The following is a 21,526-nucleotide window of genomic DNA, read 5'->3' as shown; positions in this document are numbered from 1 at the left end:
CTGAAGTCCCCTCTCAACCGAAATTGTACCATCCTTTTAGACATTAGTGAATAGTTGTATATCTTGTGGGTATCAGTGTGAAATTTTGTACAAGTCAACTGTATACTTTTTCTTGTTTGTTCTTGTCTAGCTTCGCCATACATCCCCCATTTTATTTCCCACCTCCCGTTGTTTCTCCTGTGTTTTTCCTTTGATATGTGTATTTAACGTCAAAGCCTTTAATTCATTTATGAATGTAAATACGTGTACAAGTGTATTTTGTTTTCACACTGTTGTATGATGGATCTGTTTTTACAACTCGCAACCCACGTGAGAAAAAGAGCGAAAGAACAGATCACCTGACAGTTTAATGCTGACGACATTTGTATCATGTGACCGCTTGACGTGTTGTGGTTATCCCCCACCCACAGAACCGCTACACACCGAGAGTTCTGTGTTCCCACCACCACACGATTCATTGCTTGCCTTCATTGCACTGCGTGCGGCGGAGCTAGCTAACCATTACAAGCCAACAGGGTACATACAGGGCACGTATGTTGTGTGTACAGCGACTGTGGATACTTTCATCTTCTGGCTGGTCGTCAGTTTGGCATTGCGTTCCAGTAATTCACATTTCTTAGTACTAGTGTCTAGTTTGTACCGCGTGTTTTATCAGGATGGCTGCACAGGTATGTGTATATGAAGAAACGTGTTTGTTTTAATTTAGACATGACATGATCTGTTTGCTGCCTAGCCCGACCAGACGCTGTCGACAGTGTTAAAGTACTTACACCAGGTCTAGAACTCTACATACAGCGACTGGGCTTTGCCTTTGACTTATGTATAGTCTAGTTATCTGCTGCCATTGCATTGGCATTGCATTGGCATTGCCCAGGCCATGCCCATGCTGGTCTGTGACAAGACCGGTAACGTTAGTGTTCTTAATCTATGTTTAATTGTTAAATTTACTTCTGGATCTGTCTTTTAAATTCACTTTACCAACTGACTAACTAGACACCTCGCTTGAACTTGAAGAGTCTAGAACTAGTCATCATTTGTAAATAATTTATATAATGGTCTGTAAGTTGTACATGTAACGTGCTAGGTCACGCTATCAAAGTATTAAATTTGTAGTAATAAAGATAAATATATATTTGTAATCATTTGATTCATCATTATGTCTCTTGAGCATGGTCATGTTTAGGCCCTATCTAATCTTGAATTGAATACATTGAAAGACTGAATAAAGTTGAAGAGGGACACTGTGCGAACAGCAAGAGTTTAGAAGCAATTGGATTTTTCCCAAACAGAGGCCTCGTACTAGTACTGTATTACTAAGTAGAGGACTTCAAACGACTGTCTACAACCAGTCACATTGTCAACCATAATTCAGAGCCCCATCGCGATCCCAACGTCAACTAGCAACTATAGAAGTATACTGAACATCACTATATTGCTGTGGTCTGACATTTGTATCCTTACACTACAATGTACTAGTTATCAGGAAGTGATGACGTGCTGTGATGTATAGATTTAATTGTGTAGTGTGATTAATCACATCATAGGGGAAGAGACAATGGAGCCATCTTTGAATGTATCAAAATTTTGAATCTGTTTAATATTACTTGGCAAAAGTTACATAGACCTATATCTTTTAAACTTTGTTGGCTAGTATGAAATGCAGTGGTTGAGCACATTGCTTGATTTCAACCAAATTTTCAGACAAAATGGCTTGCCTGCTTACAACAAACAGGACATCGATGCAAAATGTTACATCAGGGCCTAGAGGTCAGTGCATTTTGCATCGTCACATTCCAATGAATCATTTATTGTTGTTGATAAACTCAAACACTTATCAAATGATAAGATCACTACCTTTTGAAATTCCTATTGATACTACAATTATCTAGGGTGTATTTGCAAGTCATTTTATTTGTGGATGGTACCAGTTGTGTATTTTGATCTCTTTCAGAAGTACGAGTTCAAAGTTGAAATGACTTGCGGTGGCTGTTCCTCTGCTGTGGAAAGGGTACTGGGTCGCATGGAAGGTCAGAAGAAGATTTCGGATTATCATTATGTGTGCTGCCTATATATCAAAGTTTAAAAATTCAACGGCATTTATCGTTGTATACATGGGAGGTGAAGTGAAGGATAGGATGATTATTATGCTGTCAGGCTTCTGTTGGATTTCTTTTTCTTTAGTTGAAAAGAACAATGTACAATTACAAACGTATTTTATGTAAGAGCATGTGCATGTTTATTTCTCCTACAGATGTACATGAAGTTGATTAGCAGCGAGATGGAGAAAGATTAAGCAGCTTTTATTCTCCTTTAATATGCTGACATGCAAGTGTACTGTACAATGTAATCTTGAAGAATCCTAGTCGAAAACACTTTCTCTTTCAATGATTTTTTCATGTCAAGAATATCACATATCATTAATCCAAGAATATGTTTAAAGGAAAATTTAAAAGGTCAAGGGGTTGAAGCTTATCACACATACATGAATGTGTTTTTTAGCTTGCAAGTAAAGGGGTAGTGCCAATATTTGATTCTATTTCACGATAGTATTTATTTATTATGAGCTCCTTCATGGAGACATTATAATTATTAGCATAACATAATTGTATATTTAATAATAATGTTTGATTTGCTTATAATGTATTATGGTCTGATTTGATGTCGGTATTGTCTGGGGCAAATTATTTTTAGATAGGGTTTCATTTTTTGTTGTTGGTATGAACACAACAGCAATATTTAATAGAAAAAAGGGTCCTTTACAATGACCTCACAGTTTCAAAATGACTCTATTGTGAAGAACATCCCGTGTTTGTGGATACATGTGAAACAAAATGTTAGCATGCCCAATTTTTGTCTCGCCCACCGGACGTGAAAGCGAGACTAAGGGATCCAAATGGCGTCCGTCAGTCGTCCGTCCGTCGTCCGTCGTCCGTCAAAAATGTTAAAGTTTACCTGCAAGACTCTCTTATGATGCATAACTTGGCAACTGTTACAGCAATGGCAACCACACTTGGGTGATAGAAGCACTAGGGTATCTTCATGTTATGGTGTTGTCAGAGGTCATGTGATGATGTCAAAGGTCATTTGAAGTCATATATTAAAGAGTATGTGCAAGACTCTTTTCTATGTTAAAGTTTACCTGCAAGTCTCTCTTTTGACAAATAACTTCACATAAGTTGCTTGGATTACAACCTAATTTGGGTCATAGATGCACTGGGGGTACCTTCATGTTATGGTGCCGTTGGAGGTCACAGGATAAGGTCAAAGGTCATTTGAGGTCATACGTTAAAGTTTACTTGCAAGACTCTTATCACATTTAACTCGACACATGTTGCTACAATGGCAATCAAACTTGGGTGATGGATGCACTGGGGGTACCTTCATGTTATGGTGCCGTAAGAGGTCACATGATAAGGTCAAAGGTCATTTGAGGTCATACGTTAAAGTTTACTTGCAAGACTCTTATCACTGTAACTCAGCACATGTTGCTACAGTGGCAATCAAACTTGGGTGATGGTAGATGTCTCTTGGGAAGTTGAAGGTAACGACAAGGTCAAAGGTTACATACGGGTCAACGAACTTTTAGGGCCCAATGTGAAGTTTTTAGGGCGCATTTCATTTATGGCTCATAACTTTTGATCCCTTTGTCCATTTGTGACCAAACTTGGATGGAAGATGTCCCTTGGGGAGGTGAAGGTCGTCACAAGGTCAAAGGTCACAGACAGGGGTCAACAAACTTTTAGGGCCCAATGTTATGTTTTTAGGGCGCGTTTTGATTGTGGCTCATAACTTTTGATCCCTATGTCCGTTTGTGACCAAACTTAGACAGTAGATGTCCCTTAGGGAGTTACAGGTCACCACAAGGTCAAAGGTCACAGAAAGGGGTCAACAAATTTTTAGGGCCTAAAGTTAAGTTTTTATGGCCCAATGTTAAGTTTTTATGGCGCGTTTCGATTATGGCTCATTACTTTTGATCCCTTTGTCCGTTTGTGACCAAACTTGAATGGTAAATGTCCCTTAGGGTGTTGAAGGTCACCAGAAGGTCAAAGGTCATAAGCAGGTCAATTAACTTCTGGGAGTTATAAAAAATATTAATTCCTTGTACGCGAATGGGCGAGACACAATTTGGCGATTGCCTTGTTTGTCAATGTATGAAAATATCTGACTGTCATAAACTTTTATGAAATTATGATAATATCACCAAGAATCGCTTCCAACTCTGTGGAACTTGTTTAAAAGTGTTGACAGATGGATGGATGCTCTTTACATTTCTTCTCTTTCCAGGAATCCAGGACAAGAAGATTGATCTTGAGAAACAGAGGGTTATCGTGGAAACAACTCTTCCAAGTGATGAAGTGCTTGCTGCCCTGAAGAAGACTGGAAAAGCCACAGAATTTATTGGAACATGCTAGGTATCCACGTCGTAATGAATAGCAATTAAATTCCTCTTCTGGTGTTTATATGAATAGTGTATACAGGTGACTCCTATAAGTACAAAGTCCCTGGGACCGGCAGTTTTTCTTTCGTTTTATTTAAATTTCCCTATAGCCAAAAAATAAAGCATATAAAGATAATAAATATTAAGTTCTGGACACAATTTTTTACTTTGTTTGTGACAAAACTTTGTTATAAACTTGTTCGTTATAACGGGAGTACACTGCAATAATGAATGCAGTATTTTGAGCTCTCTTTAATCTTGTTTCGCTTTGTAGATGATTATTTGATTAAAGGGAGAGTCCAGGTGATTTTCATAATTTACATTATGTAGTACAAAAATCAACAGCCCCATGATTATATTTGTACAATAAATTGTGGTCCTTAAGCAAAAGAAAAACAAAACAAAACAACCAATATCCTCAAAAACCCAGAACAATTTCCGCTGAACAAGGTAGCAGCTTCACCATAAGAATACATGAGTGGGGGCTCACCATAAGAATGCATGAGTAGGAGGCTCACATATTTCAGAAATGTAGCAATGCAATTATTACAATACTGCTGTGCTGAATTCATGCATGCTTTCTTCTTTTGTTCTACTTCCTTGAGCCCCCACTCAAATGCATTCTTGTGGTGAAACTGCTTTATCATCATCATTTTTCATTGTGATTTGTTTTATGTTTCATAAAACATTCCTATTCCTTTTCCCAATATGTATATATATATATATATATATATATATATATATGGGTGAGAATTTTGAACGATGTACAATTGCCAATTTTCGTACCTTATGACATTCTTTCCCTTAGAACACGCCAGGATGATCTAAGAAACCAGATTTTTTCATGTCATCTCAAAGATTGGTAAATTTCCTTTCAGGAAATATATGGTTTGGTTGACTTTTGCCTGATATTTTTCATTTCACAAGGACTTAAAGAGTAAAAATACGGTAAAAACGCTATTTTCACAATAATTTTTGTTTTTCAAACTAATGATGTGCATTTTTAATGGTACGTGGCATCTAATATCTGACCATGTTCTGGATCTGACATATCATGGGTATGTACCACAAAATTAAAAGAACTTTATGAGCACGTATAAAATTACAGAGAACAATTAAAATATCAAAGTCCTAAACAGACGAACGTCCGTGGTGCTTTTATTTCTATCGCTGCTGCAAATTCTACTTTGTTGTCCCAACTGTAACGTATACGAAAATTTGGTGTTCCACCTAATGAACATATCCTGCAAAAATTGTACGTCTGCTGGCTGTACATGGGACGTAATATTCTTTTATGCAAAATTATACTCAGTTTTCGTCACGGACGTGCTTCTGCTATTTTCTAATAAAGATCGTAGCCCATGAAACGTTATTGGCGATATTGTTCTGAGTCGTAATCAACTAAGATCTAGCAACACGATAATATGTTTGTTTTGAGTTTCTGTCCATCCTTTGTCAAATAGGAACCGAAATTATATTTTTAGACGAACCTCCAAGAAAAAAAGAACGTCCGTGATGATTAAAACGTTTTCGAGTGGGACACCATCTTGCTTCGATGGCGAAGGTGCATTTTACCTGTGGCTCTCTAGCCGAGGAGTTGCATGCCATTTTTGGAGCGGACTGAGGTTCGTCCGCAGTTTTTGGACCATGCAATTCACCAAAAACCAAGCATATAATTAATATTTTCTCTGAAAATTCACCTCCTGAACCCCCTCTGAGCAATACATATGTTTTTTTTTTTTTTCCAACTTTATTTTCCCAATTCACATGCTGCTTCATATACCAAATACATGCAAAATAATGAATAGTACATTATGGAAAAAACATACATGTATAACATAGAAAACTATGGTATAAGAGCTTGCCATTTGCTCACATGAAAATCTAGACGATTCTTTTTCATAGCTATGATGCGTTCTGTATTTTCCAAATGCTTCATAGAAAACAGAAACGGATTTAGAGTTGGAATGATATTTTTGATTTTACAAGAAAATATAAAATATTTTGCATAATAGATAATTGTATTCACGAAATGTCCCCTTCCAACATGCAAAGTTCCAAAACAGATTTCTTCATCTGTGAACATAACATTGCGGACATTTTTAGCTTTGAGCCAAAGAAATACTTCATACCAGAAGGATGACACATGGGTACATTTCAGAAATAAATGTAATAATGTCTGTGGATGAGAGTCACAAAAATTACAAAGTGCAGAATCACTGATACCTATTTTACATAGATAATATTGAGTAGCGATTTTTCTATGTACGAACTTAAATTGAAAATTACGAATTCTGTTCTCTATCGATGATCTATAGATCAAAGAAAATCGAGACTTCCATAACAAAGAATCTTGTAAGTTCAACAGTAAATCAGTTTCCCATTTTACTTGATGGTCTGTCTCTGAAAGTGTGGTTTTATGATTCTTTACAAAGTATGGGTAACAAAAATTTGAAACTCTTTTGGATTTAAGAAAATTGTTCAGTAGAAGATCACAAGGATTCGAAAGTAATACAACACTTTGACAATCCATATTTTGTTTTATGGTGAATTTCCATTCTTGAGGAATTGCATATACTATTGAAAAATAAATCAAGAATGACCCTGGATTAAATTTCTGTGATATTTGGTCATAATTCATGAAGGAACCATCAGGGTTGATAATATTTCCTATGTAAATCATGTTTGATTCAAACAAATTTCTAGAATAAATAGGCTGACCATCAACTAAAATATGGGAATTAAACCATAATGGCTGTGAAACAATTTCCTTGAATTTAACTGGATTGTAGTACTTGTAATGACACCATGCAAAGAGAACATTGTACCAAAAAATATCAATATTATCATTTAGAATAAGGTGCCGAGGTGAAAGATTCCATTTAAAGAACATATCACAGCCCATAGTTGTTACATACATTCTAAGAAAAACTTTGTGTTTACTCTCATTTTCTTTATCAAAGTACCTCTTTACCCAAGTTATTTTCATACCAGAGGTAAAAGATTGCAGATGCGGCATTTTCAGACCACCCTCATCATAATCATTATACAACAAAGAACGTTTTATCTTATCGTTCTTATAACTCCATAAAAACCCAAAGAATAATTTTTGAACCTCATCAAAGAAAGATGGAGGAGGATTTGGCAATATACTTAAAGGATAAATCAATTTTGGAATTATCAAAGATTTTATAATAACAATTTTTCCATAAAGTGTCAAAGATCTACAATTCCACAAATTCAAAAGTGCTCTTATTTCTGCAATTTTAGGTTTGAAATTCAAATCATAATCGTTGGTACAATCAGAGAGGGGAATCTTTATTCCTAGATACATAAACAAATCTGTTGGCCAAATAAATGGAATGTCTCGACACAATGTTTCTGAAAAACCTCCAAGTCTGACTACATTGCATTTCTCAAGGTTTATTTTTAGGCCTGACATTTCTCTAAAACTATCCAACACTCCAATACATTTTCTTAGATTCAATTCATTCGGCTTCAAAAACATAATTGTGTCGTCTGCATATTGACATATTTTCACATCTATATCGTATATTCTTAATCCCTTGATTTCCTCATTTTGTCGCATTAAACAGCCAAGTAACTCAACTGCAATTATAAAAAGATATGGAGATAAAGGACAACCTTGTCTCACTCCACGTTGTATATCAAAAGATTTCGAAGAAAACCCATTATTTATTACGCAACCCTCAATTTTGCAGTATAGCAATTTGACCCACTGAATAAAAGACTGATCAAAACCAAAGGTATAAAGAGCATAATATAAGAAATCCCAATCTAACATATCAAAGGCTTTTTCAAAATCAATGCTTAAAGCAATACCTTCCATGTTATGCATTTCACAATAATGTTTTATATCAATGAACAACCGTATAATTTCTCCTATGTATCTACCTTTCAGGAAACCATATTGATCCCTACTTATTATATAAGATAAAACCTTTTTAAGTCTTTGGGAGAGAATTTTTGCCAAAATCTTGTAGTCACTATTAAGAAGTGATATTGGACGCCAGTTCTTTAAAAGTAACAGGTCTTTACCTTTTTTTGGAATCAAAGTTATAATGCTTCTTCGCATTGAATGTGGAAGAGATTTTTCCTCAAAACATTTATTATACATAGAACATAACAAATCTCTAATCTGAAACCAAAATATTTTGTAAAACTCGATGGGTAAACCATCAGATCCCGGTGTTTTATCGTTTGCAAACGACATTATAGTTTCATAACATTCTTTCTCTGAAATCTTTCCCCCAATGAATCGTTCTTCATTCTGATGCAGTGTAGGTAACACCAAATTTTTAATTGGATCAACATCTAATTTTTTCAGATTGTCTTTGGTATATAACCGGAGATAAAATAACCTTTCTTCTTCAAGAATATCAGTTGCATCGGTTAAAATGCCATTGTTTGTAGATAATCGAGAAATACACTTCTTTTGAAAATTTCTCTTTTCCAAATTAAAGAAATACTTAGTATTACGTTCACCTTCAGCAATCCATTTGGCTTTGGTGCGGACAATTATACCACGCACGACTTCTTCCTGTAATTCTTCATATTCCCTTTCTTTCCTTTTCAGATCATTCAATAACACATTGTTATCATTCAATTTATCTGTATTACGCGATTTATTAATTTCTGATTCTAATTTACTCAATCTTTTCTGACGGACACTTTTATTTTCTTTTGAAATTTGAATACACTTTTGTCTTACTTTGTATTTCAAATATTCCCAAGTCTTTATTGGGTTCGAATCTTTGTTTTCAGTCAAAACTAAATCTACTACACTTTGTATCTTTTCCACATTTTTTGCCGAAGCTAAAATAGATGTGTTGAGTTTCCAAAATCCCGGCCCCCGCTTTGCAACGGACTTCATTAACATCAAAGAAATCAAAGAATGGTCCGTTTTATATCCAAAGCGGATATCACATTTTTCAACTGAAGTGGTTAAGCTTTGGGATATCAAAAAATAATCAATACGACTTCCTATCTTACTGTCATGAGACATCCAAGTGTATTTCAATTTTGATAAATTAAAGGATCTCCATATATCAATCAAATCAAAATCTAACATTATATCAGTTATGGCCTTGAAGCATCGTGGATGATTTTGGATCAAATTCGGAAATTTATCTAACTTAGCATCTAAAATTGTATTAAAATCACCACCGATTACATATGGTTCTTCCCCGTGCATTGCAAGTAGCTTATGCAGATCAGCAAAAAAACTATCGTTGTCATTATTGGGGCCGTAAATATTACCGAGTGTTAACAAATTTGCATTTAATTTCAGGACGACCAACAATATTCTACCATTGTCATCTCTAACAGTGTTTACTATTTCAAAAGTTGCAGAAGGTTTCAGAAGCATACATACTCCTGCACTGTCAGATCGACCATGGTTGAATATGATTTTATATCCCCATTCTTGACACCATCTTTTTTCTGAATCTGGTGAAGAATGCGTTTCTTGTAAGAAAATCACATGATAATCTGAATTTCTTATCCAATTAAAAACGCATCGTCTTTTAAAGGGGTTTCCAAGTCCCCTCACATTCAAAGAACAGAGTTTGATATCAATTGGCTCACTCATGACGTACGTAAAACATTCTCACAGTATTATACGGATTGTACAGACAATATATGAGAAGGAAATTGGCATGTATTTTCATTCCGAAACTCAAAAGGCACAGTATGAACAAGTGATGTGAATTGAGTTTTTGGCCTAGATTTGTAGGCAGATTTGAAATGAAACAAAGCAAAAAGCACCACCACCCAAAAGAAACCGTAAAACACGAAAATTGCTGATTTGCGATTTTCGTTTTTCCGCCAGCACACATTTCCGTGGCGTGCGAAAAGGAGCTCGTCATTTGAGTATTTTTGGCCTTCTAAAACAGCATGAAATAAAATAACTCACATTATTTGACTTTGTTATCTCGAGCAAAGGATCTATATAGTGTGTCGTTTATAATAGTTACGTCTCTGTGATAGCAATTTTGTCTTTTATTCTAAACATACATTTTACAATAGACGTAATGGACAGAATAGCTACCTCCATAGAACATCATTCTATGCACTAAAGACTGTACGACCTACACTTTATGCAAATCTGACAACCTCAGTGTTTTCAGAGAACCGGGGGAATCTTTAGGGCCATCTTTGTACTTGATAAGTCTTGGTACCGAGTTCGGGATGAAAGCGAACTTGTTTTCCTCCCTGAGCTTTTTCACTTTGACCATGAGCTGCTTGTGTTCCATCCGCGTGTCTTTGTGTACATCGTCGCTCACGCCCACTTTGGATCCGCGAATGGTGACACCTTTCAAAACGGAACTACGCTTCAGAATCGCTTCGCGATCAGTGAAACGCAGCAGCTTGATATGGATGGGGCGTGGTCTCGAGCGGCTACCTTCGTTCCCAGTAGGGCGGTGTACACGTGGTGTGCGATGGGCACGCTCAATCTCCATCTCACGCATATTCAGATGAGTCGCCAAGAAGTCGCGGGCATAGGTTACGCAATCCTGTGATCCATTCGACAATTCTTCCCCTTCTGGAATCCCGTGTAGTATGACGTTGTTCTGCTTGCTGCGGTTGACAAGGTCAACAACATTCCTGCGTAGCTCATTTACATACTCAAGGTCGGCCTTTACTTTGCGAATTTCCCCAAGATCTTGCTTGATTTCTCCCATTTCTGTCTCCATAATACATATGTTGTAAGGATGTCAAATTTCTTATAATTTGCATTGACAATACCTTTTCAAATTTTTGAAAGAGTTAGGAAGGCTAGGTACTCTCTGCCGATTAGTTATCCGTCCTGGAACATGACCCTAGTAGTAGAACGGATGTCCGTGATAATTCCAGAGAACGTCCGTGACGTATGCAATCCCTCCGATAGGGATAACTTGTCCCGAAAATGTCCTGTATTCTTTAAAACTTTTGGCTCGAATAGCGACAAATAAAGTTTTACAAAGTAGAAAATGAGTTTAGAGCAGTAGTTTCAGAATTTTTAAGGCGTTATGTGATCATGATGAACAAACAATTGAAAATTTACTCACAATTTCACGCTTGTTTTCCCTCTTATTATACAAAAAACAGCTAAACACTTAAAACAAAGTGATAGGAAAATGGAATTTTGCGTAATCTATAATTTCTGTGCTTTTAAATTTCTTTCTAATCAGGTTCTGGCGACAATTTGTACTGTTAAAGGTTCTGAAGGTTTCGCTCACGGACGTTCTGTCCGAGAAAGGAAATTTCTGACAATTACAAATATATCACTGCACATAAGATTTATGTTAGTTGAAAATATTACCAAATCACCGAGCCGCTCATACCCGAAAGTGAATAGCGTTCAGCACTCAATTTACCTGTAATAACAAACGGAAAACGTTGTTTTCACGGATTTTCGTTGGTTGAATAAGTCAGTGGATTACATAGTAGGAGAAAGAGGATCAGTGCCACTTTTTAGTGACAGGTGCTCTAAGTGTTTATCTTTTGAGTATGGTAGCTGCCGTCTCAAACAGAACACATCCAGTTTTGGTCTCCATAACGGACGTTCGCTGTAATTGTCATGATATTAAATGCCTTAATTCATTCTTATTTTTCTCTTCATGACGACTTTTCTCTCATTCCCTCAATAGCCTGAACATGCTGCGACCAAATAGAAAACAAAAAACAAAACAAAACAAACCAAAACAAATCCGAAAAGTGCTACGCAATCACATTCAGGATAATGACGGAAGAAGTCTGTAATGAGCATGTGTTGAATAAGAAACGGAAAAGTTTCAAAAGGACGTGGAAGCAGTTGAATGAAAATGACTGAGAAACAGAGAAGAGAATCGAGCTCCAACACACAGAGAAAAGAATTGCCAGTGCACTCCCGTTTTACCAAATTCTTCTGGAGAAGTTTTTGTTTGTTTGTTTATGTTTTTTATTCATCGAAATGCCGTCACAAGGGAACAAAAATCATGCAGTATACAATTATTGATTGATGAAAACACACAAATCCTCCGCTTATCATCACATGATGTTGTTTTATACTCATCAATGACAAGCAATATTTATTTGTAATATTTTCCAAGATTTGTTTTTTTTTTTCATTTTATATTTAAGAGACAGAGAGATCGTCAATTTGTTTGTGCATTTGTGCTTACTTTGAAAACACATGTTAAAAAAAGTAATGATTAAGAATAGGTTTAAGGTTGCACTTTGATACCTTCGCTCTTGCAAAGATTCGTTACTCCGATGTCCAAAGGTTTGTTATTCCAAAATGAAAAACAAAAATTGTAGTTAATTCAGGAGGTTTGTCATTAGAAATGTTCTTCGAAAAATAGATATTAAGGATCATTGTTTTTAGGTCCGTTCTTCTAAAGTGGAATGGGCCTAATATTCGTTTAGGTGAAAACGGTTATTATGAGGTTTTGAAATTGGAGGATTTTAGTTGTTAACATGTTTCTCCACATTTGGATAAGCGAACATAATTTTTCATGTTCCAATTAATAAGCCTTTCGGTTAACCTTCGGAGATTCCTATCATTTACCGAATAAAAAAGCTTCATAATTATACGAACTCTATCAATTTTTGTATTGCCAAACTGTATGAATAACGAGCCTCCGAAATGACGCGCTACAAAAGGTTTGTTATAACAAACCATATTGTATAATATCGAAGTCACAAACATCCATCCAAGTTATATGGACTTATTTTGGACTTGTTATGACGAAACTTCGCAGTATCGAACCAATTATCACTTCTGACTAATATAATAACACAAATTCTCCTCGATAACAGTGTGTAACACAAGGAGCAAACACAGAGGGATTTCTTCCTAACGTATTCGTTTGCCCTCCCCAGCTAAACTTCGTATTTCTATAACGGAGCACATTTCTGTTGTTTTTCTATATCAATTCTTTGTCATAATTTTAGCTGTGACCATGTTCGTTATGTAAAAAGCAAATTTTGCATTGTAGAGTTTATAATTATAACAACTTTAGGACCTGAATATTCACTTCATGAAAACGAAATTTTGATAAATATATTTGTTCTCAAGGATGGACTACGTCACTGAGGTTACACGTACGTTTGTACGTTCATTTACGAGAGATGGAAAAATTGTTTTCTTTGATTCCCCAGTATGAGAAGATAAACAAGCTTATATAATTGAGAATTGGTAATATCTATTCAGGATTTTGCAGAGGAGTTTGTTCTCGACATGAAATTGCTGTTTGTTGAGAGTAGAATGCGTTTCCAACTCAAGAGAGCTGCATTGTTCAATATCTTGTTTGTTCCGAACGTCCGTGAGCTACATACGAACCTCCGTGATGAAAACTATGCTATGTTTGTTGGGTTATAGAGACTGCCCAGATGAGATACATCTTAAAAAGGTATATTGTTATTTGGGAGTGAGGATTTAAGTATGGGATAGTGAAATAAGAGGTGAAAATATTGAGTTTCTGTAAAATGCGCGTAAAGTTAAGAAAGTGTTTAGCGGAAGAGCAATATTTCCACAGAAATGACGAATTTAGTTAAATCATCAGTTGTCTACCATTACGAACAGGTTAAGAATACAAGCTTAATATTCTGCAATCACTTAAACATGTCCCTTAAGATATTTCGTTAGGATTTTGAACTGAATCAGATCTTTGGAAACTATGTTAAATGGTATTCGAATGTATGTGCAGTACTATTCCTCACGGACGTTCGCTGCTCTGGACATGGTAAACTTCAGCGATGAATAAAAACTTATTCCTCTGGAAAAATCCTAGTATAATTGGGTTCATATTAAAGCTTGAGTTATACTCTTTCAGGTAAGGTGAATGATTTGGAGAATTTCCTACTTTTTAAATTTTGCCTTGTTTTGGCTCAATTGTACATCGTTCAAAATTCTGACCCATATATATATATATATATGTATATACAGTCTATAACCAATTTATAGTTGTTCATATGTAAAAGTCTGAAAACCAGCCTCAGTTCTCTTTTGAGTACAGTATGTGTGAAAGTCTTTATTCCAGTGAAAGGCAGCGTGGGAGGAATATATATTATGAGAAGATATATATATAGTAATAATAATGTAAAATATAATAATAACATTATTATTATTATTATCATTACTATTATTATTATATTTATGATCCTTATTACTTATACCACAATATTCATTATTTTTGTGATTGTCATCATTGTCATAGAATATACTTTTTTTCTGCTCTTTTTGGCACATACTATTACAGCACCTATGATATAGCAGCATTTTTTTTTTTTTTTGCTGAATGCATCCATGTTTTATTCTTTATCTTCTATTAATCAGCCAAAACCCACAGATGCCTAGATCCATTCTCATGGACTTGAAAAAGGTTATAGATTTCATTTGTAACATGTCACCTTAGCACTTTAATTCTTGAAAGATTCATTATAACCTAAGGACAATATTTTCCCTCACCTCAATCAACGTGTCTTTATGGGAACTGAGAAAAATACTCATGTATATACCAAAGAAAAATGTTTAAAATTTTGATTTTTCAGTTTGTCAGGCTGCAATAAAAAAAGAAAAATCTTGAGCATCACTTAAAGTATGTTTTGTACTCAAGCAATATTAGCATAGGCAGGGTTTCATTCTTTTATTGTGTTGTTTTTGTCTACGTGCACAACGCTTTCATCTTGCTCATTTTCTCATATATTTCTTCATCACAGAGTTGACTAGATACCACTACGTCCATTCTCCACAACAACTGACTATCACAAGGAGTCATAAAAGTGAACACATGGCACCTTTCCCAGGGTCAAGCAAAAGTGATGGCATAACAAGTATCCCATGATGTTTTGTGGGCATTTTCCCTTAGGTATTACCTTTCTTTCTTTTTTTTTTTTTTTTTTTGGGGGGGGGGGGGGGGTAAGGAAGAATGATTAATGATAAGACAAGGGGGAGTACTTGTCTTGCAGAAGTATACCCATCGTTGCTTTTAAATGTGAATCAAATACTGGCAGATGGTACAATTCAACCTATGATGCAAAGCAATATGCTGCCATAGAATGTCAGCAGTGTTATGCTTATTTCTTTGAGGTACCTTGAGGATAGCAACACACACACACATACACACACACACAAAACTAAAGTGAAAATGGTTAGAATGTGCTCGCATCTCAGCACATGTCCAAAAGGCAGTTGTTTTATGCCGAATCTTCAGTAAATTGTTTTAAAGATGAAAGCTGACATCTGCAGATGAAATGATTTGACAACAATGGAAGGTTTCCGGTGATAGCCACCTCTGAAAGAGGGATGACATTCTTAAGATGTATTGTCATAGCTGCAAAAGGATCATGTCATGTTGCACAAAGTTCAATATTTACACTAGATGACTGTCATTCATGTGTAGAAAAATTTTATGAGGAAAAAAATACTCATTGTTCTATTGAATGTGTTTTTGCGGGGGTTTTGCTTTTTAGCTCACCTGAGCCAAGGGCTCAAGTGAGCTATTGCGATCGCTCTTCGTCCGGCGTGCGTCGTGCGTCGTGCGTCGTGCGTCGTGCGTAAACTTTTTACATTTTCATCTTCTTCTTGAGAACCCCATGACCGATTTTCACCAAACTTGGCAGGTAGCATCCCTAGGGGGATAGGATCTCAATTTGTTCAAATGGGCACCATGGCCCACCTGGGGGGCCCCAGGGGGGCCCAAACACCCTAAAATTAAGGAATCTTTAAAAATCTTCTTCTCTAGAACCCGAAGTGATAGGGCTTAAATGATACTATGAGTAAGTACATTGAAGACTGTAGTTTCAAGTTTGTTCATGGGGGAATCAGGGGTGCCCCCCTTGGGACCCAGGGGAGGGGGGTGGGGAGGGGTTCTAATGGGGCCTAAATTGTACATTTTCATCTTCACTTTGAGATCGCCATGTCTGATTTTCACCAAACTTGGTAGTTAGCATCCCTAGGGGGACAGGATCTCAATTTGTTCAAATGGGCACCATGGCCTACCTGGGGGGTCCCCAGGGGGCCCAAACCCCCTAAAATTAAGGAACCTTTAAAAATCTTCTCTAGAACCAGAAGTGATAGGGCTTGGATGATACTATGAGTTAGTACATTGATGACACACATAGTTTCAAGTTTGTTCATGGCGGAATCAGGGGTGCCCACGCCCCCCCCCCCCCCTTGGGGATCCAGGAGAGGGATGGGAAGAAGTCCTACAGTTGTAATGGAGCCTGAATTGTACATGTTCATCTTCTTCTTGAAAACCTCATGATGAATTTTGACCAAACTTAGCAGGTAGCATCCCTAGGGGGATAGAATCTCAATTCCTTCAAATGGGCACCATGTCCCTCTTGGGGGGCCCCTAGGGGGCCCACCCCTCCCCCCACATTAAGGAATATTTAAAATCTTCTGCTCTAGAACCAGAAATGATAAAGCAAAGTTAATATCATGAGTTTGTACATTGATGACTTTAGTTCCAAGTTTGTTAATTGCAGATCCAGGGCTGCCCCCCCCCCCCGAGTTGAGGGGGGGGGGGATCCATATGCAGACCTAAAATGTCCAATGTTCTCAGGTAAAAGTGTGCAAGAATGCATGGAAGGTGAAATTGCGATACTCGGGTGAGCGCGTGACCCGCGGGTCTCTTGTTGCTTTGTGGAATGTTGGAGTTGAAATTAAGGGAATTCAACTGTGGCGGAAGAGTGATTATTCAAAGTACCCATTGTTTATGATGGGAATTCATGTTAATTTGGAATTTTAATTAAAAAAAACCCAGATAAAAGAATTCAGGAAGTCAAATGCACACAATGCCCTGTATGATGTCATGATCCTATTTCTAGATGTCTGTAATACTGTTCAAATAAACGTTTGCCAGTTGAAGGAAGTTGTAGCTAGTATGGCAGATCAAATCAATGAATCTACCTGACCAATATGACATCAGATAACATGGGTATTTGTGTTTGGGTTGTGGGCTGTAGCTCTTTCAGCCCCCATCATCCTTTCCTAGACATTATATTACAATGTATTTCATTTTTTTTTTAATACGTGTACTTCTATTTGTTCAAGCTTGTTTGTTACCTGTGGTTTTCTGCGACCTCTACTTCTTATACTAGTACAATAAATCTGTAACTGCATGCTTGCTCAGTCTAGTCTTGCGAAATGTGCTTTGCAGCTCCAGAATAACATGTACAAAACCGCCTTATAAACTACTTCATATGTATATATTGTGTATCAGGGCACTTGTTTCTAAGAGGTTGATGGTGTTTTCTGGGATATGTTCTCAATGATGGCGGATCCGGGGGGGGGGGGTGTGCACTTAGTGCATGCCCCCTTTAATTTTTTTTTTGAAAATAAAAGAAATAAAATGAAAAAACATGAAAGGGAGTGCATGCCCCCCTTTGATTTTCTATTGTAGTAACACCAGAAAATTTGCGCTGAAGCCCCCTTTCTTTTTTTTTTTTAGCTTGCCAGCTGATGAAACCTAGAAGTGGCATGAGAAATGCACAAATTTGCACGGGAGCCTTGTTTTTTTTTCTTCTTTTTTTTTTTGCTTGTCAGTTGATTATTCCCAGAAGTGAAGTGGCACCAGAAATATTTTTTGTGCCCCCCCCCCTTTACAGAATTCCTGGATCCACCCGTGCTCGAGATAAAATGTAATAACTGTTTTGTTTACTCTCATTTCTCTACTACACTGTTTGTCTCTTAGTACTGGCAATCAAGAGGGGTGTGCAACACATTAAATGTTTTATTTTAAAGGGAACCAAAACTCCATGAGCAATGTGGATTGAGAGAAAGCAGCAACATTATTAGAACACATAATGAAAGTTTGAGGAAAATTGGACAATCGATGCAAAAGTTATGAATTTTTAAAGTTTTGGTGCAGTAATCACTGGATAAGGAGACTACTTCAGTTTATGACATCATATGTGGACAACAATATAAAGAGAATATAGAGAAAATTCAACATGCTTTTACTTTTCTAGCGTAATGAAAGAGCACTTGACTAACCTCTTTCAGAAAGCAGGGGGAATGATATTACCTTTAACATATGTCAGTAACAAGTTGATGGAATATGTAATTTTCATGAAAAACGAATTTTTGTGGAATTCTTCTTTTATTTTCTATATATTGTTGTCCACACATGACATAATGAACTCTAGTAGCCTCCTTATCCAGTGATTACAACACCAAAAGTTTAAAAATTCTTAACTTTTGCATCGATTGTCCGATTTACCTCAAACTTTCACCTATGTGTTCTGCTAATGTTGCTGCTTTCATTCAATCCACATTTCTCGTGGGGTTTGGTTTCCTTTAAGGTGAATTCACTCAGTATAGTTTTCGAAGTCAACGTGTTAGCTAAGTTACTATTTAATAATGTTTCAAGTATATTAAAAAATATCTAATAATGTTTCAAGTATATTAAAAAGAACAATATTGGAGCTACATGGTCCTAAATGCCACTAGTATCACTGATATTGTGTAAAAATGAAGCTTCAAAAACAAACCAGGCTTAAAAGTGGTTGTTATTATACCCTGGTAATTGTTCAAAGAGGTACAAAAGCTGTGAGTGAGGAGTGAGCAGATCTACGTGACTTGATTAAATCCATAGATAAAAAGGTTTCAGCAAAAGTGTGATAGCGCGTTGAAATGAGCTGATGCTATTTACTTGGTGTGATCTCAGTTAAAGGGGATGGCTAGTACCTGATCAGTGGGAATCAATGGGAATGCTGGGGAATGATTGTTCCAATCCTTGTGGGATTCATTTAAGAGTACATTATATATCTATTGTTGTTTGAAAATTATTGCTTCAGAATGGTCTCATATTGAAGTAATGTGCAGTTTAATGTTTCCAGGTTAGCATGCCTGTACAGTGTCGGGGCGATCGTTAACGGGCCGTTAACTATCGCCCCTTCACTGTACAGGCATGCTAACCTGGAAACATTAAACTGCACATTACTTGAATATGAGACCATTCTGAAGCAAATAATTTTAACACATAATGTACACTTAAATGAACCCCACAAGGATTGGAACAATCATCCCCCAGCATTTCCACTGATTCCCACTGATCAGGTACTAGCCATCCCCTTTAACCTGTCACTGTACGTGACTAAGCCACTGATAAGTGTTTTATCTAAAACTGTAAGGTTGTCTGTTATTTTGTCTTTCCCTCTTTCTTTGATGGAATACCCTGTATCAAAAAACAATTCGCTGTGTGTTTGACACGATATCAGCTACTCAGTGAGGTTTTTTGTAGCATGTGAACAGGGTATTATAATAATATGAGTAGTCATTTTCACTCCACAGGTGCAAACCAAGTCTGATCAATGATAGAAATTTGTTCTACAGCTTGACTACATAGATGACAATTACACTAGCTGTGTGGAATAAGCCAGTTAACAGTTCCACTTTTCGCATAAGCAGAAAAAAAGGTTATCGTACCAACATGCATGTCAGTTTTTAAATTCACTGGGATAAGCGTCTGTGATACACTGTATAATGATTAGTCATGTACTCCTTATAAATGCTGCTTGCCAGCACATTCACCTGACAGCAAAAGTGGTATTTGGCAATACCAATAGAAAGAGATTGTTAATACATTCAATGCAAAATAATGAAATGGATGCTTTCCCAAGTGTTATTATTGACGGATCATTCTGATTATCTGGTCTACGCAAATTCATTCTTTGTTTGAACAGGATTGATCAGAATCCCATAAATTGTTACCTATAAAGCTTATGCATTATGTCGCTCGGAAAACGAGTGAAGTGCCCCTATAACTGATTGAGAAAAATGAAAGGTCATTCGTACCAATATGACCATGAGATATATTGTATTTAAAGGAGACCTCCGGATGAATTTCAGATTTGTACATTTGAACAACTATAAATTAGATGTCCTGAAGACAGAGTTTCAGAATTTGTGATAATTGGGATGAAGAATAAGAATATTTTCAAAATTTAAAACATAATTGCAATGAAAAAGGACGATGACATGGCAGAGTCACCATAAGAATGCATGGGTTGGGGCTCAAGGAAGCAGAACAAAAGAAGAAGGCATGCATAGAGGTGAACTCACAAGCAAGCAGTATTGTAATGAAATTACACTGCTACATTTCTGAAATAGATATGTGAACCTCCTATGTCATCATCCGTGTTCAGTGTAATTTGTTTAAGATTTTTCAAAGTATTGTTTCTCTGCTCAAGAACCACAATGAATTCCACAAACCAATACACGGAGTTGTCGATTTATGTACTACATGATCTGATGTGGAATTATGAAAATCGTCTGGAGTGTCCCTTTAACTCTGGACTGGCTTATTGCAGACATGCTGGCCGCATTTTCACTTCGTGAAGGCTCGTTTTGTTGTTGTCATTTTTTTTGCCTTCCTGAGAGTACAGTTATCGCGCCTAGGTCAACCTCGCACAAGTCAAATGATAAGCCAAGTCGAAGAAAAACTCTTTCGGGATTCATATGAAACATGTTTTAATTCTATTGTGTAAATCGGAATTTACTTACACATACAAATTGTGTGTCGAAGAATTTTGTCTGATCCCTTTGGATTCATTTTAGGCGAGGTTGACTGTGTTTGGACATAAATTCCCCCAACGTCTCTTGTTATGAAGAACTCTGACTTCAACAACTAAGTGATTTCTTTCCGAAATGTAACATTCATTGTTTTTGCCTCCCTAGAAAAAAAGAATCAGATGGAGCAAAAATAGTCCACATTAAGAGGTTATTATAACGTGAGACTACTGTAATGGAGTAAGGAACCAGGGTTTTTAAACTTCGCTCGTATCATATTGTACATACAGTAAATGGTCCGGGAGCGACCAAAACCTCAAAGGGGTGGGCAAATTACCTCCGTGGTGGGGGAGTGTCCTTGTAAAATAGAGCTTTGTATGTGTCGCATCGGACTCGTAGTACTTACGTAGTTATAAAAAGCTGCATGTGTGTTTCTTTTGATGTCAATACACTGTATTTCAATATTTCAGACATTCCGTATGTATCACGAATGTACACGATATATTTCTCCAAGATTAGCATGCTTTAGAAAGATATGAATTGGTTCCGAAAATTGCATCTTGCTATCATTGAATTGTGATTGAATG

General features: G+C 36.5%; 1 protein-coding gene across 1 annotated transcript; it reads left to right on the top strand.

The window, feature by feature from the left end:
- The first annotated feature begins 509 nt into the window (after window positions 1-509).
- LOC139719767 (copper transport protein ATOX1-like) lies at window positions 510-15,276 on the top strand. Its single transcript, XM_071631154.1, has 4 exons — window positions 510-668; window positions 1,952-2,027; window positions 4,285-4,412; window positions 15,143-15,276. Exons 1-3 carry the CDS (start codon window positions 657-659, stop codon window positions 4,410-4,412), a joined length of 216 nt encoding a protein of 71 aa, XP_071487255.1. The 5' UTR covers window positions 510-656; the 3' UTR covers window positions 15,143-15,276.
- The last annotated feature ends 6,250 nt before the right edge of the window (window positions 15,277-21,526 follow it).

Source organism: Diadema antillarum, unplaced genomic scaffold (genome assembly GCF_040938485.1).
Source record: "Diadema antillarum isolate AM-2024a unplaced genomic scaffold, OU_Dant_1.0 scf00000114, whole genome shotgun sequence".
Classification (NCBI taxonomy): Eukaryota; Metazoa; Echinodermata; class Echinoidea; order Diadematoida; family Diadematidae; genus Diadema; species Diadema antillarum.
Note: the sequence above shows the minus strand (reverse complement) of the source record. Positions and strands in the feature narration are given on the sequence as shown.

Coding starts and splice junctions, on each gene's coding strand:
- LOC139719767 (XM_071631154.1), top strand. Junction 2,028..4,284: donor GGTACTGGGTCGCATGGAAG/GTCAGAAGAAGA, acceptor TTCTCTTTCCAG/GAATCCAGGACAAGAAGATT.